The sequence below is a fragment of the Podarcis cretensis genome (genome assembly GCF_951804945.1).
Source record: "Podarcis cretensis genome assembly, chromosome: 3".
NCBI classification, from domain to species: Eukaryota; Metazoa; Chordata; class Lepidosauria; order Squamata; family Lacertidae; genus Podarcis; species Podarcis cretensis.
The window spans coordinates 86,119,943-86,147,922 of record NC_137172.1 but is presented as its reverse complement, the minus strand read 5'-3'; the positions used below and the strand labels follow the sequence as shown (position 1 = coordinate 86,147,922).

At 40.5% G+C, this 27,980-nt stretch overlaps 1 protein-coding gene across 2 annotated transcripts in view; it reads left to right on the top strand.

Annotated features, from left to right (window-relative positions):
- The window catches only part of SENP6 (SUMO specific peptidase 6), a 46,928-nt gene extending 34,520 nt beyond the window's left edge, over nt 1–12,408 (top strand). For both annotated transcript variants that reach the window (XM_079970395.1, XM_079970394.1), the window contains 6 exons: nt 749–1,179; nt 3,282–3,385; nt 5,521–5,609; nt 7,687–7,755; nt 7,849–7,999; nt 10,102–12,408. In XM_079970395.1, coding sequence (XP_079826521.1) covers nt 749–1,179; nt 3,282–3,385; nt 5,521–5,609; nt 7,687–7,755; nt 7,849–7,999; nt 10,102–10,311 — 1,054 coding nt within the window. In that variant the 3' untranslated portion in view covers nt 10,312–12,408. The remainder of the gene's footprint in view (nt 1–748; nt 1,180–3,281; nt 3,386–5,520; nt 5,610–7,686; nt 7,756–7,848; nt 8,000–10,101) is intronic.
- Nucleotides 12,409–27,980: the final 15,572 nt, after the last annotated feature.

Below are 27,980 nucleotides of genomic sequence, written 5' to 3'. Positions count from 1 at the left end.
AGGGACACATGTGCACAAATTCCCCCATTCCCCTCCTGACCACACAGGAAGAGTACAATGCAATCACATCTTAGCACATCTGACTTGCACAATTTGAAATATATGCAGTTAAAGGCTAGCTGGTTGAAATCCCGCAAGGTTTTTTGGTGCTGGGTTTTCCTGATGCAAAAAGAGCTTTTTAAGCTCTCTGCCTTGCTTCCTAAGCATAGCTGTCTCCTCTTCTTGGATCAGGGATGCACCTGTGAGATTTCGTGGGAACTTGGATGGCCCTGCAAGATCTCATAAGAGCCAGTGTACCAGTTCCAAAAGCCCTAGGGGTTGGGGGTTCAGTTCTGAGGGTTTGAGTATATGTGGTTTCTGCCTATGCACAGAACCTTTGAAATGGAACGCGTAAGATGTGATTGCACTGTAATTCAGCAACATTTGGTTTTCCTTTTTACTGAATCCTGGCTTTGCATTGTGCTTGACCAGGGATTTTGGTTTAAAACATAGTGCAATTTACCAGAAATTTCCAGGAGGAGGCAATTTTTAAGTTTCCCTTTACAGTTTATACATACAATTATTGTGCCTTGTTCTCTAAATGTGACCACACTGTTTACATATCTGAATGTGTGAAACAGATGTCTATGATAAGAATGTAAATAACGAACGAATAATTTCGGAGTTATTTATCTATACTAAATGAGTAATACATATATATGATGATAGCTGTTGAGTCAATTCTTAGTTTTGTTTTTGTTTTTTTCAGGGCCCATTGGTTTTTGGCTGTCATCTGTTTCCCTGGATTAGAAAATGCAATATATGAGACCAATCCATACTACCATGAAAACGTATCTATGCAGGTTAAATCTTCCTCTTTGGATCAAGAAAGAAGCACTTCTCCTCCTGTACCTAGTGAATTGAATACATTACATCACTCCTCTTCATCTTTTACAAAGAAGGTGCTGAACAAGAAAAATATTGCAGCATTAACTGACACAAGCATAGAAGCCGGGGAGACTGAATCACAGTATTGCAAAAGAACCCCTTCTGTGAAAAGTGGCTTAAAAAAACTAAATCAGTTAAACAGCACCCCAGAAGGACTGAGAACTGTGGAATCTGTGTTTCATAAACATGACCATAGGATTTCAGAGGCAAATGGCATGCAGAACGAAGATAAAATTCACATCCAGGCTACGGGTATGTACTTTTGGCTATATATGTTTGATATTTGGAATTTGATACCTTATTACTGCTAATATAACTTATATTTTTTCCGTTAAATAATTAAATTGCTAAAAAAAATCCCAGTGAATGATGAGGCGTGGGGGGGGGGAATGTTGAGACTGTAGCACTGCTAAAACTAAGTGGGTGTTCAATATGGAGCATATCTTGTAAAAAAGCATATCAGGGATTGCTGGTGGGAATGCTCTCTGCTGAGCATTGGCAAATAGCTGCCAGTGACAGTAAACAATACTGTGCTAGATAAGCCAAGTATATGCTCACTATAAGACCACTTTCTAGATTCACATTAAGAATCCCGTTTCTTTAGAATCAGCCAGCCACTAATAAGATTTGTTCTACACATTTTCCTCCAGCTGTGCATCAAATGGTAACATTTCAGTGTTGCAAAAACACCAATGTAAGAATTTCAGCTGATCCACGGTAAATGTGCAGTGGTTGGTGAATCTTGGCTTTGAAAACTAAAAACTAACATTTATATTTTCTTTAGTTAGAGCTGCAGAAAAGCTAATATAAATTTAGTTATAGATTTCAAATTTAGATTTTCTTTAGATCATCACTGTTTTGCTCCTTCTGATTCAGATTCAGATTCAGATGTGGAATTCAAAGACCACCATTTTCAAAATCAGAAATGCAATCAGTGATACCTCCTTAAGATACTAAGCTTTACTGGTTTCTAAAAATATGCAGCATTCAGTACTTTGTTGAAGTAATTTGTTGCTGAGGTAAATGTATGAGGAAGATGTCATACTATCCATGGGGCCTCTTTTAAAGGACTCACCCTGTATAACTAGAGTCAAGTGATCAGCTTGTTTAGAGTTGCCATATTTCAGGATAGATTTGTTTTAGGATGACCCCAACATTGTTGGGTAAACCTAAGCTTTTTGAGCTGTTTCCACAGCTTTTTCTATTGCGCTGCCACACGTCCAGATTTTCCCTGACATCTTGCTGATTTGGCAACACACACCCCCGACACCATTTTTACAACATATTTTACATAGTGAAATATGTGGTCCTGTTCACACATTTCAATAAACACTGTTTTAGTGCAGCATTCACAAGGTGCAGTGAGCCTTGGGCTGATGTGGATAAACTGAAAGTAAAAGCTAAAACTTCTGAAATCCTACTGGCCACAAGGGAGGAAGGGAGAAAACAGAAGGTCCGAGCTCAAAGTTGGCTGTGTGTTTTTTCCTACTTGTGCACATTGCAAACCACACGAAACAAAAATATATCATTTCACAACTGGAGAAGAGTAAAACCGTCTACTTAGTTCTGATCAAGCAAACCATTTGATTTGTCCGCTTAAGCAGTTCTTGTATAGAAAGTGTGCATCTGCCTAATTCATAATAGCCAAACTGGCTTACTGCGAATGGGTGGACTCAATGTGAGTGGGAAGATTGTGAATGCTTACCTACCTACCTCCTCTAGTCCTGTTGCTAGCTAAGCCACTTTTTGGCTTAGAGTGTCATTTCAACCTGAGCTCCAAGAACAAAGTTTGGCTGCAATTCCTGCTGTCTGGAGCAAGACAAATTACAAGCCCAGGTTCTGACAATGCACTAAGCCAAACCACAATTTAGGTCACAATAGCAGGACCAGGGAAGGAGCAAAGTGGCTGCAATCTCCTCTCTGGGAATGCGGTTTGGCTTAATGTTATATTGAACACACAACAGAAAAAATTGTTTCACAAGCTGACATCCTGCTGTGTTGCTGTGTGTGCTATATTGCTTCCCAGTCAGTACAGTAAGCTATGTCTCAGCACTGCTGTGAGATGTAATTTAGCTGAGTGTTTTTAGGTTGATAGCTGAGCCCAAAGTCTTGAACCCACTTGCCTGTAAATCCCATTGAACTTAATGGGACTTATTATTGAATAGGCATGGATAGGATTGCACTGTTGAAAGTATAGATTTCAGTTAGACATTAGTTCTCATGTATGATGCTGACAAAAAAGCATTTATTCCACTTTGTGGTTTACTGTTCCTGTCCAGAAGGTAATGTATATAATGTATATGTCTGTGGCAATTCTGTTTTCATTTTTTTACTAATTGTTGTGGTTAATGCAGATGGTTTACAGAAAATTAGACTAAACTACAGTGAAGATTCAACTGACAGCACTAAACTAAATGAAGATGAACTAATAGATTTTTCAGAAGATCAAGATAACCAGGTAAATAGTCTAAACAGCATTACAGTGGTACCTCGGGTTACATACGCTTCAGGTTACATACACTTCAGGTTACAGACTCCGCTAACCCAGAAATAGTACCTCGGGTTAAGAACTTTGCTTCAGGATGAGAACAGAAATCGTGCTCTGGCAGCGCAGCAGCAGCAGGAGGCTCCATTAGCTAAAGTAGTACTTCAGTTAAGAACAGTTTCAGGTTAAGAACGGACCTCCGGAACGAATTAAGTACTTAACCCGAGGTACCACTGTACTTGGATGTAACTAGTACTCTTTATTTCTAGAGGTGAAGGTGTTTAAAAGAATTCAGTAGAACAGGTATTAAAATGGAGCAAATAACCTGTTAATCACCTTTACAGTACTTATTTTGTTTTAAAAGTAGGTGTTCAGCATTTTTGTAGTTGAGGTGTTCTTAGTGTAGTGTATATTGCAAGACTCAACAACCTATCAGTCATTTATTTTAGGCTAGTAAACTAACATAAGATGGCAATGTGACACTTAACTGTGTTTTCAAGTGGCTGTACTTTTGCAAAGACAAATGGAAGATTAATTTTAACTAGTGATACATGCGTGTATTCTATATATTAAAGATATATATAAAGATTAAGGCTTCTTACTCAGTGCTGTTACCACTATTTCCATTTCAATAAAATACAGCCTAGCATTTCTCCAGTACTTCTCTGGAGCACTTTCCATGGTTATGTTCCCAACTCTAGCCACTAGAAGGCGAGCTTTATCCATCATTGTAATCATTAAAAATTGAGCAGAAAGTGCTTCTTTGTTAAACAGAATTTCGGACTGTGTTAAAGTTTCACTTTAATGTGGAACTTGTTCCACATTACATGCACCAAGGGAATGTTGCTTTTCCCTTTTTCCTCTTCTATTATTCAAGGATATCAGTCCAGTTATATATTAAATGGCAGTCTTTATTTGAAGAGTTACTAATGTGGTTTTCAATTTCAAAGACTATACAGACTAATACTCACAGGCTGTCCTGTTCCTTCATCCAATGAGTTGTTTTTCCTTTCATCAGCTGTATATGTGAGGCATAGTGAGACTGGATGCAGGTCAGTAATTTCTACCTAGAGGGACTTCAGAATCTTTTTGAAAAGTATTTTCACAGCTGTTCAGGAAATAAAAATAGCCAAGAAAGAAGTTCTATCCTCATAGTCCATGTGGTACACTTGGAATACTCTCATCCTGTGATACTGAGATTCTGAATAGGAAGATGGTTTGGCTTTATAGTCCTCCACCTAGAAATTTCTAAACATAACCCTTTATCTAGCTTTTATATTCTTAAATACTTTGTAATCTTTGTCTCGGTTATTTCTAGCCTTTCCTGTAGGTTTTCTTTTGGCTAGTTCTCCTGCCTTTATTCAAGAGCTAGTGCCAATCTACTGAATATAGTTTCTGTGTTGTGTGCAGCTTGAATTATATAGTCATATATAATTCATATATTTGCAGTCGTACTTGGATTGCACCTGCCTTGGTAAACAGGTCAGTTTTTCAGAAGGGTGAAGGGTCATTTGCTGTCCTCCAAGAAAATATTCACATAGCATAAAGGTGGAACTTCAAAACTTTGAAGTATCACACTTACCTGCATAAAGGCAGAAATGTGTATAGCCCATTACATTGCATTGCAGGCTGCAGAGATTACTGCAGAAATGGAAACCATATTCTTTGTGTGTGATGATTTTCCTCCCATCATTATATGATGTGGGGGCTTTTCTGTACTGATAGGTTCATTTGGTTTCTAAGTTCTAATTTTTAGATAATGTTTCTCCTGGAACAGAAGAATTGCTTCCTGATTTTATTATAAAGAGTAGTTCAAATACAGGTTGCAGTCTTTGTTGCAGAAAAAGTTTAAATTCTTTTTCTCCACTCCCGCCAAACTCGGTTACTTAAAGAAGAAAAGTTAATTGGCTCTGTCTCTCTCTGTCAATGGTCCCAGTTTCACCTACTGCTTTTGCCCGACCAATCCCAATGTGCACCAGCCCCAATGCCTGTAACATAATGAGCATGAGTAGGGGAGGGAGCTAGCATTTTGCCTGAGTTCTATAACCACATGGATCATGCCACCTTGCTGCATATGTAAATCTAGCTTTTCCTATTTTCTATTTTAGGACAACAGCAGTGATGATGATGGTCTTGCGGATGATCATTGTAATTCAGAATTAGGACAATGGCATCTGAAGCCAACTATATGTAAACAGTAAGTTTTGAAGTGACACATTTATGGCTTTCCATTAATAATCACAGATGTGTCTTCTTAATCCAGTGTTCTTTTTGTTCCTCTGTTCTGTCATTCCCAAATTTAAGCTCAAATGGTGGCGCTAAAGGTTAAAGCCTCAGCGCCTAGGACTTGCCGATTGAAAGGTCGGCGGTTCGAATCCCTGCGGCGGGGTGCGCTCCCGCTGCTCGGTCCCAGCGCCTGCCAACCTAGCAGTTCGAAAGCACCTCCGGGTGCAAGTAGATAAATAGGGACCGCTTACCGGCGGGAAGGTAAACGGCGTTTCCGTGTGCGGCTCTGGCTCGCCAGAGCAGCGATGTCACGCTGGCCACGTGACCCGGAAGTGTCTCCGGACAGCGCTGGCCCCTGGCCTCTTAAGTGAGATGGGCACACAACCCCAGAGTCTGTCAAGACTGGCCCGTACGGGCAGGGGTACCTTTACCTTTACCTTTAAGGCAGGATTTGAACATTGTAAATAAGCTTGTATAAAATCTCTGCTTTTTTATTCTTTCAGAATTTAGCTTACTCAACCTCTTTTTCTTCATTTGCCAAATCTAGGTTTACAAAAGAATTAATATACATTGTAACATTATTATGGCTTATATTTGCTGTAAGTATCTGCATCACCAGTGAAATATTCTTAACAGTGTGCCTGCTCCACCAGAGAGAAACCTGTTAATGTTGTAAGCTTTTAGAATATCACATTCAGCGCTACTGTGACTCTGTGCCACAGCCTGGCATGGATTGTCTCAAGCAGATGGTGGCTCAAGTATCTTTCTATCCAGCTCGAATCCAAAGGCTTAATGGTCGATGTAATACTACTTCAGATATCAGCTTTGCTTAGCAAAAGGGCACAACTACTTTAATATCCACACATTTTAGGCTATGGCTCCGTATGTTGCTAACCAGTTCCTTAAATTTGCTTTTTCAATAGAAATTTATTATTATTATTATTATTATTATTATTATTAATTAGTCACTTGATTTTTTTCTGTTTTGCACCTTGTGTGTAAGCTGTTCTTAATATGTTGTTCCTCTTAAAAGTTTAATGGGCCAAACATAAAGCAACTGATATGGGTAAATATAACTGTACATAATTCTATTCTATGCTTGAAAAGTCCTACCAGTGGAGTGCTTGGGGAATATAATTGCTATACTAATGCAGGATCTGACCCTTGGAATTGCTGCTGGATGGCTATCCTTATACGCACACCTGGGCTACATTTGTTGTATAGTTGTTAATTACCTTCCAGCTTTAAGAATTAGGTAGATTTAGCATTGTGGCTCTACAGTTGAGCTGTGACTGACTTGTTATTTCCTTCCTAATTATGTGACCTTCAGCACTCTTTCACAACCTCAACTCCCATCTGCCTTATAAGAATATAAAGAGTTGGACATAAACTTTTCTCTTTGCAATAATAGCAGGTGATTAAAAATGTAGGCATATTTATGCAAATCTAAATCCACTTGCTTTGAGATATACAGGTTAGAGGAAAAATGAAGTAAAGTTCTGATCTTTCGAGTGTAGTTCTGGGTCTTGTCTAGGCAAGGGATTAAGGAACCTGTGGTCCTTCAGACGTTTTTGGACTCGCATCACTCAGTGGGATGGCCAATATGACCAGTAGTCAGAGAAGAATTGAGTTTTCATTCAGCAGCATCCTGAGGGCAGCAAGCTCCCTCCCTGTTCCTGATCTAGCCTTATATTGTAATGAAATAATACATGTAAATAGCTGCTCAAATTATTTGTGTTTAGTCCTGTGTTAAATCTCATTGTAATTTACTTCAAATTCATGTAGCATTCACAATGAAATGAAAGCAAAATGCAGTATAGCTTTTAGGTGGAGTGAAACAAAACCTGTGTCTTCTTCCTTGGTGCACAGATATGAAGAAGAAAATAGACACTTCTACTGTGTATGGATCATGAAAAAATCTACTTCTTTCTTTTTACACATACCTGTGAGAGCTATATGAACCCTCATCAAATAATATCATTTCCTTGTTTTAACACTGTGGCATATGCAAAATTCTAATGAGACCAAAACAATTTGCTTTCTTGTAGGCCTTGCATTCTGCTTATGGATTCATTGCGAGGGCCTTCCCGATCAAACGTCGTTAGAACACTACGGGAGTAAGTAGTTGACCTCTCAAGCAAAACCTTTTCAGTCAATACTGGAACATCCCATAAAAGCATTTTTCTCATCCTCTTGATTTTATATTGCAGATACTTGGAGGTGGAGTGGGAAGTCAGGAAAGGCACTAAAAGAAGTTTCTCCAAAGATGTTATGAAAGGCTCAAACCCTAAAGTGCCGCAGCAGAACAACTTTAGTGATTGTGGAGTTTATGTGCTACAGTATGTGGAGAGCTTTTTTGAGGTGAGATTATTGGTATTTTTAGTTTAAAATTTTAGGGACATTGAAATTATCGGGTTTAATTTAGCCACCATGCACATTTCTGGAGCCTGTGGATGGGAGTCACCTAATGAACTCCATGCAGCTGGGCTTTCTATACAGTCATACCCCGGTTCTTGAACGGAATCCGTTCCAGAAGTCCGTTTCACTTCCAAAAAGGTTCAAAAACCAAGACACGGCTTCAGTTTGACTGCAGGCACTTCCTACACTCAATCGAAAGCTGCGCCGGACGTTCAGCTTCCAAAAAACATTCGCAAACTGGAACACTCATTTTGCAGTGTTCGGGAGACAAAACGTTCAAGTCGCAAGGCATTTGGGTATGACTGTACTCTCTTCCCCCATGTGCCCCTACTACCCCCACAGTGGGAGGGGTGGAGGGATCATTCAATCTGGCAAGCTCGGGCAGGCGGAATGTTCGTAATAGCCAAAAATAGTGGAATTCAGTGTCACACTATCTTGCTTTCTTTGTGGAATATGGCATTTTATGCAGAACTAATCACTTTCTTCAGACATCTGAACGGAAGCTCATGTACCCAGGGACATTGGAAGCAGTGCTTGTATGCACCTCTTGGCCCTGTCTCCACATTTTTCTACCTCCATGGCTTTTATTTTACAATGATTAGAGGTAGTTAACAAGCTGCAGTACAGCATTTGTAAAAGACCAGTTACTTCCCAATATTATGTTTGCTTTGGATTTGATAAGGCAACTCCTGCCTATCTTTGCCACATTCTCAGTGGGTTACTGTGTCAGGATGACTAGCTGGCGGCAGCACCTATTATAGGTTAAATTAAGAAGAATGAGCAAGAGTGTAGCTTGCTCCACAACATAGAATAATGTTGATGGCTGAATCCTAGGATTAATGCTTCTGTTGATACTTTGTTTTGTTTTGTTCTATAGCTTATATAAACATGCACACATTTAATGTTCTATAGGTTATATAAACATACACATATTTAATGTAAAGTAGCTTTAAAATGCTGTGGGGACTCTAGTTCCCCAGTGTGCCTTGAAGAAGTTTATAGATGCAAATGGAATAAGTACACATTTAAATTGTGTAGTGAGGTGTCAGTAGGAACCCTTTCCAATGCATGTTGTATTGTGCTGAGTGTTGGAGCTGTAGAATTCTTTGCAGATGATGATCCATCATGAGCACTACAACAATGGCAGATAAGCAAACCTGTGCTCCACTTGTGACCAGAAAAAAAGCATCTCACTCCCTTTTGCCGTATTGTGTGACCCTGTGCAAAAGTTATCTAGGGCATTCTGGTAGAAGACCATAAACTGCTTCTAACGATAGATTAATTAATCTGTAAGGTGTGAGCAAGACAACCTTCCTGCTTCCATTATTAAGACAGCATTCTAGCCTAATGCGGGGGGTCTACAGAACACTGTCACAGCTTTATCCTGGCCCCATCTGCACTATTCACTTAAAGCAGTGTTATGCCACTTTAAACAGTCACGGCTTCTTCCAAAGAACTCTGGGAACTGCATTTTGTTATGGGTGCTGAGAGTTGTTAAGAGACTCATAATTCCGCTCATAGAGCTACAGTTCCTGAGAAGACAGATTGACTGTTAAGCCACTCTGAGAATTGTAGATCTATGAGGGGTATTGGGGTCCTCCTAACAATTCTCAGCTGTGACAGGCTACAGTTCCCAGAACTCCATGGGGGAAGCTTTGACTGTTTAAAGTGTTATGACACTGCTTTAAATGTATTGTGCAGATGGGACCTTAAGAAAGTAGCTGAATAGAACCAAATATAGTAATCAGTGTTTCAATGTAATCAAAACTAGTTTAGCTAAGCTAGTTTATGCAGTCCGCTCATGAAGACCTTGTACATTTCAGCAAGCAGAATAGTTTTTATTGTTTTGTTGAGAATTTCTGTATGATTGTTTTCTTTAGGAGTATGTTGTACTATGTGTATGCTCTTTTAAGAGGAAACTAGAGGAAGGGTAAAAATGTAACAAATCTGGCATTTTCTGATATTCTTAATTTTTGAATACGTCGTATAAAAGTCATACATTATAGGCCCTGTTGCTATAAACCTACTTCTTTTGTCTCTACTAGACTCCTATTCTAAGTTTTGAACTACCAATGAATTTAACAGACTGGTTTCCTCGCCCAAGAATGAAAACAAAACGGGAAGAAATACGAAACATAATCCTGAATCTACAGGAACAGCAGAACAAAGAAAAGAAGGGACAGAAGGACACTAATTTGGCAGAGAAATCTTTTCAGGAAGGAATAGAACAATTTATCAGCAGCTGTTCAGACTGAATATTTTCTGTTGCATGTTATGGCTACATTTTAAAAGAAACAATCTTGAAATTTACCATATCCTCATTGCCCAAACTAAGGACTTGGAGTACTATCAACTGAAACTTACTGTTGATGCTTATAAATGTATGTCATTAATTAAACAGATTCCCCTCAATATATTAACTAGACAAATCTGTACATATGTTAATTAGTCCAACCTTTTTCAATATTTGTAATTAAGTTTTTCACTACATAGAAGACCTTTTGTTATGTATTTCTGTTAATAGAACTTAATAGAAACTTCTAGACACAAAGCAAATAAAGAAGATATTTATAGGATGAATTGGTTAACTCTTTCTGTGTTTAAGTAAAGTTGTCATTGAACATTTCCCAGTAAGACTTCTGTAATGCACGGGGAATACCTATGTAGCAAGGTGATCAAACCCATACTTTGATTTACAGTTGCCATATACAAAATGTGTCTGCTTCAGCTATGTACAACAATTTAAGAATGTGTCTAAATGCATTGTGTTTCCAAGGTGAGGAGTTTGCACTTTGAATCCGAGTGCCAGGCAGTGTAATCTTTAGTAAAGGACACTTCAGATAATGAAAGAAGGAACTTCACAAGTGCTTGGAATAATGCTGCTTTATGACCACAAGTTTACTCAAGCAGTATTTAATACAGTCTGAAACAGAGCTTAAGTAATACTGTTGAATCCTTTTTGGGGGCGTGGCTCCCGATCGTTGTTCAACTGTATTTTGACAATTCTTTCATTATAAAATTGTATTTTTTGTAAGTGTGCTTGGAAATAGCAGCAAATTGTCCACATTACATTTTCTGTGTCAGAATTCTGAATGTGCATTCATATGTGCTTTATCTATCTGATGGAACATTTCTTAAATGTACGAGTACTATTTTTTTGTATTGTCCAGAAAACCAAAATATTGCTAGATGTCATTGCTTGCTTGCTTCCTTCCCCCCTCAATTTTAAGTAGAGTTATCTTCCAATACTGAGACAACTTGTTGGCATATTTCCATGATGTAATTTGATTTTTAAATTACGTTTCAAGAAGTACAGCCTTATGATGCCAGCTTTTCTAAAAAGTCCAAAAGAAATCAAGTCTCTTCCATAACTCCTTAAATATTCACAAGGTATTGATATTGAAAACTGGGGAACAGAAACTCCTTTGCAGATACGTTTTGGTGTAACAGTGCTTTTGTCCAAAAGAGACTTTGAATGGGAGGAAATATACCGTTGGAATATGCTGAGTTTTAGACCATCATGACTCTGTATGTCCTTTTAACCTGTATACACAGGATTTTTTACTTTTGCATCGGTTCTTGATTTTTACAGCAGTGTCACCCGCTCAGTACACCTTTTTGCTTTTGTTTTTACACGCAGCTAGTTCTGATATTACTTTGTCCAAAGAGGAAGACCAAGTGCAGTACTGTTTGGAGCTGTAGTGCAGTACACAAAATTGCTTCTGTCTAATTGGCTTCAATTTAAGGAGCCCAGCTTTAGGATTGCAGCCTTAGGTTTTCCATACTTTCCCAATATTTGCCGTGGTCAGACCAGCTGTAGAACCCTCATGGCATTGTCAGTGTTACACTCAAGAAATCCATAGGGATAACTTGTGACTCTGAAGAAACAACTCTTGGCATTAGATATAAAAGCGCACAAGTGGCACTAATGATCCAGCATTTATGCCTCAAAATTGAGAATTACTAGTCATTTTTTAGAAAGCTAGCTAGAGTAAAACCTAAAAAGGATTGACAACAAATGTAAACATTTGTTGGTGTGGCAAAATAATAATAATAGTACTTCTTGAACAAGTTATATTAGAAGAGTAGACTTAGCAAAATGCATACCAACCTGGGCAAGGTTTTTTGTTGAAATGATTTTTTTAAAAAAACAAAAACAAACAGGTTGTGGTATACTTTAGTTCTGATTACATGGTTCTGTTTTTCAGAATGTCCTGGAGCTTGTATTCCTTTTCGAGATGTGAAGAATGCAATGTTTCTCTTAATATTATGGTAATGGATCAGTCATGCAGCAACCTGATACACATGTTGATATAGGAAATTTATTTTTTTAATAAAATGGTCAAAAACAAGTTTGAAGACCTTGGGTAATTTATGCTGCATGTTGCCTAAGCTTTAATCCTGATTTGTTTCTACAGTGTATTGAAAAACAACAGCACATGCTCATCTGACATTAATCAGCACCTGAGTTCAAGTATAAAAGTCGAGCTGAAATCCTATACAGAGAAACCAAAGGAGGGAATGCACCAATAGAGGCTGCAGTCCAGAACACACTGGCCTGGGAATAAGTTCCATTGAAGTCAGTGAAGCTTCCTTCTGAGTAGACATACACAGAGGTGTACTCTTAGTGGGTGTGTTTATAAAAATACATTCTTGCCTGCATAATAATGCCTTTAAGACAGTATGACCTGTATTCATTAAAAGCAGCATGAATGAGTTCTTCAGAGAAAGCTATCAAATAGCTTACTAATTAGCTGTCTCTCTTGTATTGGTTTTCATGTTGGATAGAATAACTGTTAGGAATTCTTATAAAAGTTTTAGGTTACTTAGCATGAAAAATGTATGATGTGCTGGTAAACATTTGCTAGAGGCAGAAGGAGAGGTGACATTTAATATTCCCTTGTGGCATTCTTTATTTTTCTTGCTGAGAGAATTGCCTGCTTACACTTAAGAGTGCAGAACGTTTGGGGAATATTCTAAAATGAGGTCCTGTTAATCTAGTGTAACAGGACTTTCCTTTTTATTTAGATGTTTGTATCTTTCTTTCCCAAAGGCTCCGTGACAAGTTTAGCTGAAGAAACATTTCAGACACCCCTTTTAAAATGTGAGATGGTGCTCAAAGCAGGTTTTTATAAAATGATAGGAAAAGTGTGGGGGCGGGAGTGGGAAGACACGTTTGAGAAAATTTATACACCAGCTTTCATGACCTCTAAAAATTCTCCCAAGCATTGTATGGTTTAATATTTTCCTCTTGTTTTCAGTAGATGTTCCCTATTGGTTTGGTTTTGCAAATGGAGAATGTAGTATTGTTGTTACTTTCTCAACCATCCCTCTTAAGGCTTGGTTTCCAGGCCCTTTCTCATGCTTGCCATCCTCTGCACACATCCCAGCTTCTCAATGTCCTCCTTTAATTGTGGTGCCCGGAACTGGACACAGTACTCCAGGTGGGGTATGACTAAGGCATTCATTTTGTTTGTTTTGACCCAGTTCTCCAATGTGTTACCCTTCTCTTGAATCCTGATTCTGTCTTCTGCAGTACAAGCTACCCATTCCAGTTTGGTGTCATCTGCAAACTTGATGAGCAGCCCCTCCGTTCCTTCATCTAAGTCATTTATAAAGATGTTGAACAACACTGGGGCCAGGATAGATCCCAGCGGTGTCATACTTGTCACTCCCCCCCCCAAAGTATGGTGAACCATAAGTACAGTGCTTTACAATTGCTAAACAGGCAGCAAAACCACCAAGATCCATAGCAATTTCCAAGTGGTCCAGAGATAAACAACAAAGTTTGGGAACCGCTGATCTAAACACATCTTGCTTGGAGGCAAGTCCCAACACTTTTACTTGAACTTACTACAGTGCCAGTGTATATAGAATTCTGGCTAGGAAAATTTCCTCATTCTAGGAAGCCTTTCTGAATACTGTTAGATTTCATTTCGTCGTAAGAAACCAACCCTGGCAATTTGTGTTAGAATTGGTAGTCCAAGTATTAGGTCGAAGAGTTAAAAGTGAGTATATGCACCTTTGAAATGATTTGAGTTGGTGGGGTATGTACAACTAGCATGCATTTCACTACTTAAATCTTATTTCTAATTTTCTTGTTTATTTTTGCCCTTTAGTTTGATCTGTTCCTTCCCCTGTAACATTAGAGAAGTTTTACAGAAACCAGACATTCTTGTGGGCCAGTAAACCAAGGCAGCATTTCCTTTTTCATTGGAGTATTTGGGTAGAATGTACTCAAGTCTATAAATAATGCATCAGATTACTCATTCTCACCTTTCCTTGTAAAGCACTACAAAGATTTTCCTTTATAGCATTAAAACCAAAGCTGGTCAGAAGAAAGCATACTACGTTTTTTCTTTAAAAAAAAAAAGCAGAAACATGAACTTTTGCTCAGAATAGAGTCATTGAAATGAATGGCTACAACTAACTTGTTTCATTAATTTAAGTGGGTCTACTCTGAGTAAAGATTAGTTGAATGCAGACTATTGTGTACTTTGTCCAAAAATTTAACCAATCTGGTTGGAGCGCATCCTGCCTTTTTTGAGTTGTTTTGTTTGTTTCCTAAATACAAACTTTATAAAAAGAAGTAGTGTTGAGTCCTTTCTTCAAATTCTTGAAAGGAACTTAGGGCTACAGCTTTTCCTATACAGTCAAACCTTGGTTGTTGAACGTAATCCGTTTCAGAAGACCGTTCAACTTCTGAAACGTTCAACAACCAAAAACGGAAAGCGGAAGCCTCAGCACAGGAAAACTCAAAACAGAAGCCACGTAGAACATTTGGCTTTCGAAAATCGTTCGAAAGCCGAAGCAGTTACTTCTGGGTTTTTGGCGTTTGGAAGCCAAAACGTTCAAAAACTGAGCCGTTCAAGAACTGAGGTTTGACTGTATTAAAAAGGGGCAATTGGATCATGTAAACTTCAAGAATTCCCTTGCAGGGTTCTACACACAAGAGCACATAAATATTTAGTGGGTACCAAAGTGTGCCCTTGTCCAGGGTGCCATATTAGCACAGTCCACCACTATAAGTGGGATTGACCCTGTCCTTCCTTTTGAAGTGCAACGTGAGTTGCAATTTAACAGCACTCTCATGTTAGTGCCTGCCAATAATTGTACTTGTAGTGGGAAAACCCATTTCTGGCCTGCTTCCAAAATGTATATGGAGAAGCATATATTTGTAGGACATTGCTACAACTGGAATAACCCCAAGCATACCACAGGTTTGTCACACAAGATGGTTCTGGGGGCGGCAGCAGTTCTGGCCTTAAAAAAAGAATGGAACTGAGCGATTTATATACATTAAAATACATTACGCTGCAGCAAACTATTTCCTCTTATGCATCCTGCTTGAGCCCTTAAAACAAAACAAAACACTATAGAGCAAATTTAAAACAACTCTTTTAAATTCCATAGATGCTCTACGTACCACTTCGTAACATAAAATACTCATAGTGGTGAAGCCTGCTCATGAACTATGCAGCAGAGAAGAGCACCAGAGCACACATGACATTAAATGCATCATAGCATTTAACAGGCAAATTTTAAGCAAATGCTAATAGCATCAACTGTGCAGGGAGGACGGCTCATCATAACCCAAGTTTCAGCAAGTGTGTGAGTGTTAACCCTTTATTTGAGTGCTACAGCCCTGAATAAGATTCCTCCTCTGTTGCTCTGTGCATTGTGAGGAAATCCTGGTGCCAGTTAGCAGCTTTCGGGGAGGAATTTTATTCAGGACTCCAGCACATTAATAAAGACTTAAATTCTCTCTCCACACCTATGGCAACCTGAATAATTACCAGACCTCCAAATCCATGGGATTCCCCACCCCTACTGTATAATAATACAATATAATTTTGGCCCAGGCAGAGTTGGACAAAAAAGGGGGGGGCAGTGGTGGGAAATAGATGTGATTTTCTCTTCTGCCTGCCACAGTTTATATATTTTGCTTGCTACAGCAGTTTTACTATGATTTTTGTGACATTAATAGTTAAGTGCCATCCTGAAGGATGAAGATACTGTGGTATGAAGGGTTAATTTGGGGAGTGAGGTTGTAGCTGTGGTACCTTGCCTGTTAAAATTTTAAAAATTATTGCTTGCTCTGTTAGTGAAACCATTGGCTTTTGGGTCATTGGTAGCTTTTGGATGATAACTGCTCTAGGAACCCTTCAGTACTGAAGAGCAAGATCTATGTAAATTTATACACAATTGACACAAGGGAAAATAAAAATAACCAAAGACCATCTATGTCCTGTAAAGTTCCCATTAACAAGATGCTCTGTGATTCCCTCTGTGTGTGCCAGTAAACAAATGAAGGCGTTTTCTAGCCTAACAGAGGTCATCACCTAAGGTTGTTGGTATGTGACAGGGAACTAAGAAGAAAAGTGGGAGTGGCATGAAAAACAAGGCGGAAATAACCTTGCACTGACATCACAGAAATGGGTCACCCACTTTAACCATCCCAGCAATAATTGTTTTGTTATGTGAATGCCATGTTATGTGAATGAGGAACATAATTAGCTGCAAAGCATGCCTTTTGTAAGAATCCTGCCCAAACACATCTCAGAAACTGCTTTTGGAAAGCCTGAAGTGAAACTATTCAGTCTTTGAATTGTGAACTTTGCTTGTTAGCTTTTTGTTTTAGAAATGGGATTTCTACTGCACTCCTGTGACAATGGGCATGGGAAGAAAAGGTGTTCCATTGATCCTGCATTCTAGGCCAAAGAGGAAAGGATTCTTTGCAAGAATGTGCAGGTCAGCTTTGTAGCTGAAAGCGCCACTCTGCGTCCCACAAAGATGAAAAGAAAAAGAAAACAAACTTGCTCAGAGCTGGTTTCAATAACACAGGAAATTCTGGGCTGGACAGGGGATTTATTGCCTTACTCTGCTCAAACAACATGAGTCCTACTTGCTCCGAGCTTCCTTCCTTCCTTATGTATCTCCCTAACAAATACCCACATTGAACATCTATCCTTTCTCTCCTAATGTTCCAAAAGTGTTTGTTATTGCTAGAGATATTCATTCATCTCAGAAACCTGTATGTCAGGACAGGAAAAACTTCTTTTTTTAAAAAAAAGAAGGCTTGGGGAAGGGAACGTCAGAAACCCACATTTGGGTGAACAAAGAAAACTCAGTCTTCACTTCCTAAATATATTGAATCACAAACTGAACCTCAAAATACCAAGGCACAGTGGTACCTCGGGTTAAGTACTTAATTCGTTCCGGAGGTCCGTACTTAACTTGAAACTGTTCTTAACCTGAAGCACCACTTTAGCTAATGGGGCCTCCTGCTGCCGCTGCGCTGCCGGAGCACGATTACTGTTCTTATCCTGAAGCAAAGTTCTTAACCTGAAGCACTATTTCTGGGTTAGCGGAGTCTGTAACCTGAAGCGTATGTAACCCGAGGTACCACTGTACATGGAAAGACAGGGATAAAATAGTAAATATAATATTTCATAAAATATTAAAATGCATGGACTGCTGTAGCTGCGCACAAGCTTTGTTGGTGTGCTAGATAAAACCTCTGCATTCTTTGCGTATGATCGTGGTGTGGGTACCAATTCTCTCTTTTTCTATGGGGTGGGGGAGCTGAAGCGATGCTTTGCCACGCAACACACTCGGAAGATTAGACTCGTGCGGGCAGCCAAAGGGACGACAAGGCGAGAGCCCTGAGCAGGGAGCCTCTGCTCTCCGAACAACCCTCCGAGTCCTCCTGCCCCGGAGCAGATCGCTCGCGTTCTACTTCTTGCATGTCTGATTTAGAAGTCCGAGGAAGGGCAACGAAGTGGGCAGGCGACTTCGGCGCCGCTTACTGAGCACGCTCGACCGGGTCCGCGCATGCTCAGCCTCCCTTGGCCAGGGAGGAGAGCGGACCAGCGCCGCTCCAAGTTGCAACTCCGGCCGGCACCAGGCGCTTCCTCCTCCTCCTCCCTCTCCTGCCGCGGCGTCAGCGGAGGCCCCGCCCCGGCCCGGCCGAGGAGCAGCAGCAGCCGCGCAACGCCCGGGCCGAGTCGGCATCAGCTGGGGACGAAGCGCAGCGGCGGCGGCGGCGGCGGCAGGTAAACTGGGGGGCCAGACGGAGAGCCCCGCGCTCTGCCTTCCTCCCTCCCGGCTCAGAAAGCCGGCGGCTGCGCTGCTGCTTCCCTGTCCCCCCTTCCGCCTCTTCTGGCTCTCTCCCCCCTCCCCATCCTGAGCCCCTTCCCTCTTTTTCCATCCCGAGTTTCTTCTCTCTTTCTCCGCCTCCCTCCCTCTCTCCCTTCCTCCCTCTCTCCCTTCCTTGGCTTGCATTCGGGTCTGCTTTCTGTCTTGGGCTTTTCCCTCTTGTTGCTGACGCTGTTCATGTGGGAACCCTGGTTGACTTTTGTTAGATAAAGCTTGGAATACGACTTGTTTTATTATAGATAGATATGAACAGCAACATAGGCTTTGGTTTGGGGAAGTTGTTAACACTTTCCAAGATCACCTCCCACAAACACGCATTAAAAGTCACCTCCAAAAGCATACACTAGCCTGCTCTTTTTTATGTACATTGCAAATAATCTCTTTTTCTACACACACAGTATGTTTGTGCATATGTATGTGTCATAATTTACATATATGTGTATATATAGGTTAAAGGGTGGCTTTCCATCCTGTTCGTCATTCGCGGCATGTTGTTTTATGGAATGATTTAGCTTCTCTCTCTCTGATTTTGGAAACTTTGGGTGGCAGTTGTTGCAGGTTGATTGCTCACCTTTAGGAGAACTTTTAAATGCAGTAATTACTCTCTGTAGGAAGTGACTGCAGCTGGGAGAGGCTGCAGAACTTTTGACCTAAAGAGAACTTTGAAGGTTTCTGAGTTCTGAAAAAAATTTCCGCCCCACAAACACACTTACCTTGGGTTTGTTTACTGCTTTTTTGCTTGCTTGAGGTATATCAGATATTCTGAAATGAAGAAAGAAGCTGACATTCCAGACATAGCTGTCAACTTTTCCTTTTTTTAAGGCAAATTCCCTTATTCCGAATAGGATTCCTTGCAAGAATAGGGAAAAGTTGAGAGCTATAATTCCAGAGCAGTTCGTATTTGGAGAATGGGGAGCAGGGTTTAAAGTTCCTGATGTTGTGTGTTGCCTTATGATGTGGGAGGATAGCGGGTACTCATTAGGGTTAAAATATTATTATTATTTTTAACAATAACAGCAACATCTAAACATTAGAAACTATAGCTACGAAAGAAGGTTTCCTTGTACACAGTGGTTGTTACCTTGCCTGCCTCTTTCATTAAATTAACATGCCGCCTGCTAATTAATTCAGAATGTGATGATTACTGTGGAACCTGAGTCTCTGGTGTTAATAGAGAAGTCCTGAGCCCTTTACCTGAGTAATCTCTTATAATTAAAGAAGGAAGCAATGAGGATGCACTCTGGGTTTTGAAGCAGGGAAAAGTTAGACTTCCTTATCAGGATGTTTATTACAGCATAACCTTCCTCAAGACTTTTAGGGAAAAGATAAACACCAGCATTTGGTGGAAGGTTCTGACCAAATTGCACACCTGAGATCAAAGGTCACAGGTTATTAGTACAAGTTACAGAAGAATATCTATGTTTGTCTGCTACAATAAAAAACTTATAAAAAAAGAAGTTGCATCAGCTTTCAGAGCCAGGAACTAATTGTGAGATACATTAAATGGAACAGCTTTGGATATCTGGTAGGTAAGAAAGAGAAGTTACCAGGATGCAATAATGGTACTGTGGTGCTTGTGGACTCCTGTTGAATGTCTGAAGCTGAGGCCTGCGGGGGGGGGGGGGTCTCCCCCATTGGGAAGTGTTCATAATCTAGATGGAGAACAGAGTGCACACATTTCTCTGTGGCAGAAATTGTGATTCACAAACTCTGGCCCGGATCTCTTGTTGAATCTCTCAGGTGTTCTAAGTAGATTGCGTATATTTATACGCATATGTGTATTCTCTCTCTGACTTCAGCCAATATGGTGCTCCCTAGATAATGAAGGACTACAACTCCCATCATCCTAGAACCCCTGACCATCCTGTCTGGGGCTGATGGGAGTTGGAGTACTGTGACATTTGGAAGAGCCAGATTGGGTACCCTTGGTGTACATACTCACAGATAAGGAAATGGAGATACAATAGTGAGCCTAAGTTTACATTGCCGTCTCCACATACATGTTACTAAAAGCAACTGCTGTGTAGTGAGTGTATTTTATTGTATATGGAGATCTCTATCATGCCTGTACTATAAGAAGCTATACATTCTATTTAGAAGTACTAACTATGCCATCCTGGCCCGCTCCAAGGCCGCAATGAATAGGAGATGGAGACAGAAAGCACAAAGGGTGCTAGGAGGTAATTTCTGGCATCATCTCCAGGCAACTGTAACTTGTGCTGACTGTCCACAGTGAGCAAGGTGAGAACGAAAGATAACAGGAACTGGGCTGCAAAATGATAATATAATACATTTTATCATGGATTAATTCAGGAAGGAAGGGTGATGGTTATCTACGAATCTTGAGAAATTGCTTCCTTTGTGGCGTGTGGCAGAAAATTAATCATTTTAAGTGTTTGGTCTTGCATTAGCTGTTGATATTAAATTTCAGTTTGTCTGATGGCTCCTGTTTCGGGAAGCTGTACCTTTCTTTGTGTGGGTTTTGTACAGAAATTGGGAAAAGTGGAGAAACTGGACTGGTATTGCTAAAGTCAAGAACCATGCCTGCCTCTTCCTTGGACAAATTCTATGTTGGTGATGGGACATGACTAGTTCATGGTATTTCAAAAGCTCCTTGAGGTAGAGGGGAGTGACTTTCATTATGCTTTTTGTCTCTTGAATTATGCAAAGCTGAACAAGGCATGTACATGTATATCAGTAAGTGAAGCTTCTTAAAATGTTGTCTAGGATACTGTAAGCTACCTAGAGAATGTTGCTATTGGGTGGCAAGGGAATCTTAAACTACACTGTAGATTCCATTAGACTAGGACAAGCCTCTTGCATAAACCTATGCCTCTGTTTGGATTTTGGCCATTGTTAATTGGACATTTTCACAAACTATTAAGTGTTCAGATGTAGAGCTTTACATGCAAAATATCCTAGGTTCAATCTCTGGTATCTCAAGGTAGGGTAAGGAATGTCTCCCATCTGAAATCGCGGAGGGTTACTGCCAGTCATTGTTGAGAAAGCTGAGCTAGATGGATTAATGTTCTGACTTGGTATAAGGTATTCCTATGTTCCTGTAAAGGGACGCAGGTGGCGCTGTGGGTTAAAGCCTCAGCGCCTAGGACTTGCCGATCGAAAGGTCGGCGGTTCGAATCCCTGCGGCGGGGTGCGCTCCCGCTGCTCGGTCCCAGCGCCTGCCAACCTAGCAGTTCGAAAGCACCTCCGGGTGCAAGTAGATAAATAGGGACTGCTTACCAGCGGGAAGGTAAACGGCGTTTCCGTGTGCGGCTCTGGCTCGCCAGAGCAGCGATGTCACGCTGGCCATGTGACCCGGAAGTGTCTCCGGACAGCGCTGGCCCCTGGCCTCTTAAGTGAGATGGGCGCACAACCCCAGAGTCTGTCAAGACTGGCCCGTACGGGCAGGGGTACCTTTACCTTTACCTTTATGTTCCTGTAACCTGTGCAAAAACAACTTGCCAACATATTTCTCAGTTGAAGCACAGTACTTTTGACTATATGACATAATTAGATGGTGCTGGATATTTTGCAGATTAACTAGGGAAACCTGAGATGCAACATATTATTTTGGACTGTGGACAGAATGCATTATTTTTACATGTTACACTTTCCTGGGCAAAGGAAGAAGGGAATTGCTTACAGGAGTGATCTTTGAATTAGAAAATGTGTGCATTTTCCATAGCATGGCATTTCTCGCATCATATTTTCCCATATGCAGATGGCACCACCCACCCATAGTGCAGGATTCACTGTGTGTGTGCTGTGTAGAAAGGGCATTTCAAGAAGCTGTAAATAGGGGCTTTGTATCCCATGAGTTTTGGGTGTATTATATGAACAGATGCAGGAAAATCTCATATGCAGGAGGTCCCTTAGCAGTGGATGTGATGCAAGCAGTTCCTAACAGGTGTTATTGCTTTCACCCTTCAGATCAGAGGCAAAATAACTAAAGATACTGCAGTAATTGGTCTAGATAATATGGTGTCTTTCGGAGCAATAAATATAGTTGAATAATTACAGATTCTGATCCCAGAGCAGGACTAGATCTCATCATTTGCAACTAATGCTGATGGAGAGATGAGCTAATTCCCTCACACAGTTCTTGAAATCATTAAGTTGTAAAATGGCCTGTGAACCTGATCCTCAGTTCAGGAGAGTACAAAGGTTGACAACTGAAGCAAGCCTTCTTGTGCTACAAGTATGACACATTAACAGAGGTGAAAAATGAGACTCTTGCTCTCCAATTTAGCTTTAGTAACAAGCTCTGCCAAAACCGAAGTACACTATAAATTGTTGATGGTGGTTATTTTAACATCCCTCAAGAGTCTTTCAAGGATTACAGCATTATGGCGATAATAAAAACTAAAAAAAATATTCATTGATATCTTTACTGGCAAGAGAAAGATTGGAATAAAAGCCAAACTGTTGCATGTTTAATTAATTAGAAAGAGTTTTAGGCTGCATTTTTAAGGGCAGAAGCCCTCTCAGGGTAACTGACAAGGTAAAAATAAAACACACTCACAGCATACTTAATAAAACCTAATTTATGTAAGGCATACTCAGTAGTATAAATAATCTCTCCAGGTTTAGTCCTGGGGGGAAATTGCCTTTCTGAAGCATATCACCAAATGAGAGACCCTTTGTAAGAGGAACAGGTTATTCACACTGTGTGATGACTGCTGCAGTAGAGCTCATAAGGAACTGGCCCGGTTGTCTGAAGGGGTCTGTGCCATTCCGTATGGTTTTTATCAAGTTCTTATTTTTATCAAGTTATTATTGAAAACCAACAGAGCATTGCAGTGCTTAATACTTAGTAGGCCAAGGCTGGAGTCTTGCAAAAAGTTCAAAACAAAAGAAATGATGCAAAGCCTTTCTGACTTCAATTTACCCCACAGTAAAAGAGGTTTCTTTTTTAAATGAGAGTGTTTTTTTGGTTGTTGTTTTTGTAGAGAGGCTTGCTTTCCCAGGCAGTTTGGATAGCTGTAGGCAACTTTGTAGACAATACACACGGAACAAAGTTTCACAGAAAGATGGATAAACAGTAATTTAGCTGCACCCTTAGTTGTATTTATTATGAGCAGCATGTCTGTTAAAAATAGAAAAGAAAAGAAAAATGAACAATATCATAGGAGGGCAGGGGAGAACGTAGCCAGTGTTACTGACTACGTCAAGAAATCTTGTCAGGATGTAGGTAGCTAAAGCTTCTAGTGAAGGGCAGCAGTTCTCTATGGTTGAAAACAGAGGTATTTCCCATAGTTGGTAGAGCATGAGAACCCAGGGTCTGGGTTCGAATCTCACATTGGGCAAAAGGATTCCTTCACTGCAGGGGGTTGGACGAGATGATGCTCATGGTCTCTTCCAGCTCTACAAGTTTATGATTCTATGATTCTCAGCCCCACCTAAAGATGTTGGGGATTGAACCTGTGGTATTTTCCATGCTTCTTCAGGGATATCTCCCTTTGGGGCATCCACAACATTAAAGCAAACAATGTATGGGAGAACCTAAAGCTGAGAGCAAAGTGGAAGTTGATTATTGATTCCCTCTGTTGAAGGGCCACTTGGAAGAGTCAACTTGCCTTCTAGAGTGTGCCTGTATCAGGAGGCATTTGCCGTCGGTTGTCATTGTGCTAAGTTACCCGGTGAGATGATCTTCTTCTAGTTTGAGCACGAAACACCTGATACCAGGTAGTAGCAGGTGAAACTCGTTGACTATTAGCAGCTTGGCAGCTGGGATCTGGCAGCTCTGCCCATTGGGACTTTGCATTGTTACACTGTTAGTCATAGCTGTTTTCATCCTTAATCAAACGCTTTCAGGGTGGGGCTTCCTTGGAAGGCTACTGCTTGCCTCTCTCTTTTCTTGCCTAAGCAGGGAGGTAGCTGCCAGGCCCTGGCCCTGAGGGCTACTGTGCATTGAAAAGGGCAGAGCAGCTAGAATTTCACCCTGGTGTAGCTTTCCCCATGAAATGTTTGCAGTGCTTCCGAAGGGTACTGGATAAATCTCTAAGCAATTCTGGCAGCACGACAGCACTGTGAGAGGAGCCAGCAAAGAGGGGGATTTCATGGGGTTTTATGACTTGATCATAATGTTCAACCTGCCTCTAGGCCACAGGTTCCCAAACTTATTTGGCCTACCACCCCTTTTTCATAAAAATAATTACTTAGCACCCTCCTGGAAATCTGCCTTTTTTAAGTGAATGAACAGAAAGATGCAGTGACAAATTTGTGTTTTTTTATTTGTCTATATTTCTACCTATGTCCTACAACATAGTAAAGAAAGATGCTATTGTAAATAAGACACCTTGAAGCTTTAAATTATAAAATTACTTATTAAAATCAACCATAGTAACATAGTGCATTACACACAAAGGATAATATTCAGGTAGGTAGCCATGCTGGTCTGACGAAGAAGTTTCTGAAGAAGTGTGCATGCACACGAAAACTCATACCCAGAACAAACTTAGTTGGTTTCTAAGGTGCTACTGGACAATTTTTTAATTTCAAAAGAATACTATTAAAATAAAAAATGCTTGTTAAGATCTGTCGGAGGACTTGACCACTGATTTCGAGTTATAACTTGCATTTTGTGTGTTTATTTGGAAAATAAAGTAATCACGATGACTTTAACTCTGTGTTACATTGGTAAGCATAATTACAGAACAGATGAAGCATTTATGGATGGTTTTTCAAAAAATTCTTTCTTTATGCTTCCACCACCCCCTTATTTATATTCAACCCCCCCACCCCAATTGCACCCAAGGCTACTACCACCCCCTGGATTGTTCCAGCACCCCCCAGGGGGGCGGTATTGCCCACTTTGGGAAACAGTGCTCTAGGCAGTTGCTGACCAAAGTAATGATGGATGGTTATACTCCTTTCCTCCCACCCCAGCAACTTACCCATTGTCAAATTAGCAGAAAGGCCTTGACATAAAATATATTTCTGTAAAAATAAACTTGTGTTTAAGAGAGATGCATTGGTGAGACACTCATGTTAAGTGTTATAATAATATTTATAATAATAAATAAAGAAACTCACTTTGATTGCATTTGTCTTCTGTCTCTTCCTGTATGGATGTTAGCTCATGAGGAATTTTTCATTTTTCTTGGACACATGAGTCTACAGTCTACCTTGTACTTCACTTACAAAATGAATTGTTTTAAAATGGCCATGCTTGATATGCAAAGAATGAAAAGGCGATGCTTTTCCACATTTGGTGAAAGTCTGTGAAGGCAACTGAATATGAGTGAAGTAAGAATTGCCAGTTGAATATCATATTAGATCCTTTGCTATGCCAAATTTTGCCTTTTGTTTTGGATTGACAGAGACTAGGCTCAATATTGCCTAAAGTGACTGGCAGTGACTGTGGGCAGAATTTCTCTATGCTTCCTTATGGGAGCTCATTTTAACTGGAGGTGCCAGGGATTCCATGTGAGACCTAATGCAAGCAAAACAGAGAATCATAGACTTTTCCACTGAGTTGTTGACAAGTAAAGGATGGTTGTTTTTCGTGAATACACATTCTTTCCAATATAGGAGGACAGTGCAAAGAATGTTTGCTTTAGGAGCTTAGAGCACAATCCTGATTATGCTGACTCAGAAGTCCTACTGAATTCGGTGGGCTTCCTCCCAGGTAAATGGGGTTAGAATTGCAGCTTTAGCTTATCTGTCAAGTGAAAGGTGAGATCCTATTGGCTTCAGCAATGCAGGTTTAAATTTCGTTTTAGAAAGCTAGGTAATGTCACAGCTGTTGGGCAAGCCTACTCTGCAGCAAGCATTGTTCTTATCATTTTGGAGGTGAAGAGCTGAATATTACAAACAGGGTCCCTGTGTGGTACAGTTGATCTCCCCTGAGGGATCTGTATAAATCAAGACTGGGCCAGTATCTAGGGCATCACATGGATTTTACAACAGAAGTACAAGAACTTGACAAGTAAAACTAAAGTGTTATAATTAATATGTAATGCACTCTGATTAGCACTGATTTATTCCTACACTAGGAAGAAACTCTATGAAATAAAACATTCGGTTTGCCATGTGATTTATCAGGGAAAGGTAACCATCAACATATAAGGGTTAGCTGTAGGGTGCCCCTGGTGACTTTGTGCCAGCAGGGATGGAAATTTATAGGGCAGATCTGGTGGCCTGTTTTTGTGGCATAGTAATTTTATCATCCAGGTTGCAATGAAAGCCTACTCCTTCCCATAAATGCAGGCCTCCCCCTTTCATCTGCATCACACTGTTCGGTCCTTGTTTTTCCTGGGATGCGACAATCTCGAGAGCTAGCCTTTTTTCTATGGAAATTTTTATCGCTGCTTGTGGAGCATATATTATAGATTTATACTCTGTCTTTTAGGAAATCTTCTCAGAAGGTGGCCTGTGAAGATATAAAATTGAAAACTCTCATAATTAAAGCAGCAAAGCTAACAAAAATAGTTTGAAAAGCAGGTTTACCCATCCAGTTTTAAAAATAAGCAGGTTGACCCATCCAGTTTAAAAAAGAAACTGGGGGGGGGGGGAATACCACGGATAAAAACATGGGCTTGGTTCACACAACACAGTAGACCAAATTATGCAGTGCTGCAACTGGGCAAACGTGTTGGCTCATGGAGAGGAGGCCACAGGCACTTTGTTGAGTATTTTTTTTACTCCCATGCTGCTTTGAGCTAAGCCAATATTTGGCGGAGAAACTTTCTCAGACCCAGACTCGTGGTTAAACTTTTCCCTCACTAACCATGGGCAGTAGCCAAGATTTGTTTTTTAAAAGCACCAGAAAACGGGAGACGCTTGGTGGGCTTCTCCATGGAAGGAGTTCCTAGCTGAAGTGTCACTGCAAAAAGGTCCTTTCTCTTGCCAAACGAGTCCAGATTTAAAGGGACAACAGAGAGCAGGGCCTGAGATGGTGATCTTGAAATGCTGGCTGGTGATTATGGGCAAAAGCAGGCCTTTAGGTGAGCATACCTGACCATGTTAGGGTTTAAATGTATGTAATAAAACAGGTTGTTCAAGAATTTGCTGGTGCAGTTGTGTTAAATACAAGATAAGCCGAATTCCTTTTCTTTAAGACCGCCTTCCTTAACCTGGTGCTCCCCAGATGTTTTAGACTGCAACAACCCCTGCCAGCACATGAGTTGCAGTCTAAAACATCTGGAGAACACCTGGTGGAGGAAGGCTGCTTTAAGGCACGCTGTTTATTTTCTCAAGACTTCAGCAGGGCAAGAAGCAATTAAATTACAACTGCCATACTCCTCCTCACCCAAATGCTTAATCTCTGTTGCTTAAAAATATAGCTTGTATTTGGCCAAACGTGTTTCAGACAAGGTCATTATGAAGCTGATGTGGAACATCTTTATCTTCCCCAGGCAAGATGTTGAATGCCGAAGGATATATAGTCTGTAGCGTTGACAACAACCAGCATGAGGACTAACGTAGGCACCCTGATGTGTGTTGTGAGCAGGCAATTCTGCAATGCCAGGCTTTTTCGTTGAGCAAGCCTGTAATTACGTCAGTGTAGATTTCATAATAAAACCTCTGCAGAAGACTCAGAAAGTGCATTGATCCTTAAATGGATGGGGGTAGCCAACTAGGTGCCTTCCAGATATCATAGACTCCAACTCAGCCCTGTCCATTGGCCATGCCAGCTGGGGCAGGTAAGAGTGGGAGTCGGCAACATCTTAAAGGCACCACACTGGCTACCGCTGTTGTGTGGCCTTATAGAAAAAATGGAGCTCAATTCATTTTTAAAGCAAAGTTGGGCTGTTGAGAATTA